This window comes from Etheostoma cragini, chromosome 10 (assembly GCF_013103735.1).
Source record: "Etheostoma cragini isolate CJK2018 chromosome 10, CSU_Ecrag_1.0, whole genome shotgun sequence".
Taxonomy (NCBI): Eukaryota; Metazoa; Chordata; class Actinopteri; order Perciformes; family Percidae; genus Etheostoma; species Etheostoma cragini.
Genome location: NC_048416.1, coordinates 6,045,483 through 6,046,789, shown reverse-complemented (window position 1 = coordinate 6,046,789; position 1,307 = coordinate 6,045,483). Strand labels below are relative to the sequence as shown.

Sequence of the window (1,307 nt, the reverse complement as noted above, 5' to 3'; positions counted from 1 at the left end):
AAGCAAAAGTACTTTATAAGCTTAGTTCACACTACACGATTTTAAGCCCGATTTGCTGGTTGGTAAGCTCGGTGACCGCTGGGCTGTGATCAGGAGTTAATCAGTGATAGATCGGTCCCCAGTTGTTATGTGTGAACTACTCAAGGAGGCGTCGAAAAGGCTCCCCGACACATTTCTGACACATCGCCGACGTCTGACAGATATCTTGCGTGCCAAATATCTGGAGGAGTCGGCGGACTCAATATCCACGTCCAGCCAATGAGAGCAGGCAACTGGTAGACCAGGCAGCTACTTTTTGACTATAAAACACATTTTACTCACCTCCAGCTCTCTCTGTAGGTCAGACGATCTCTGCTGCCTTTGTGTGCGCTAATCCATTCTTTCACCCATATTCTATGTCTTTATAAATGTATATAATAATCTTTATAACAACAAACAGCTGTTTTGCCTGTAGCTTTGCATCATTTCATGTGTGTTTTCTTGACAAAACGTGGTTTGGAGACCAGCGTTGGGTGACAGCTGTCTTGTGTAGTGTATGACCCCTTGTCACTGATCAGTCACGTAGTGTGAACGCCAATGGCCAATGCTGAAAGTCCTGTAGTCTGCACAGGAGTCCATGAAATAATCTGTAGAAGCTTTGAGTACTAAAATCATTGTTAGCTGCAGCCCTAATAGCAATTCAATTTCAGGGATAGCAATCTGTCCAGTTAGGAAGCTTTAAGCAATTGCAAATTAGTGTCTGTCACCTAGAGCAGGAACAGCAAGACAACTCCCAAAAAAGGTAATGGTACTGCAGGTGGTAGCCTCAGACAGTTCCTCCTCCTTCCTTATTCTTTCTGACTGATTGTTCTCTAGCTTTGGGGTTTGCCAGTTTGTGTATCCTGTTTTGTTAATCGAGATCTGATGTGTGATTTAATTGTTCCCTTAATTTTATTTAGCATTGTATGTATGTGTGTAGATACAAAAATATTTATTTTTAATGTGGTACATCCCTCTTAAAGCATTATTTATTACCGTATTTCTAGCTTTTATTGAATGCTGATTTTAATTTAAGTAAATACAGTATTTAATTTTATCAACTGTAATATCTTTTATATATGTTGAATGTCCGTATTTTCAGCTCTTCTGCATAGAATTCTTACAAATCAAGAAATAATAATGGATCAACTCAAAGTTATTCAGATGACCACGCAGAATAATCAGGCCGCACCTGCTGGCGGGTGTGATCCCCTGGATAGAGATGTACTGCCACTAAAAGATGTAACTTCCCTGCTGGCTCTGGAAATACGTCTCAGGGAAGAGGCAGA

At 40.8% G+C, this 1,307-nt stretch overlaps 1 protein-coding gene across 1 annotated transcript in view; it reads left to right on the top strand.

The window, feature by feature from the left end:
- The window catches only part of wu:fc27b11, a 3,721-nt gene extending 3,459 nt beyond the window's left edge, over nt 1–262 (top strand). Inside the window, exon 4 of the mRNA XM_034884425.1 lies at nt 201–262. Within this exon, the coding sequence (XP_034740316.1) occupies nt 201–262 (62 nt within the window). The remainder of the gene's footprint in view (nt 1–200) is intronic.
- Nucleotides 263–1,307: the final 1,045 nt, after the last annotated feature.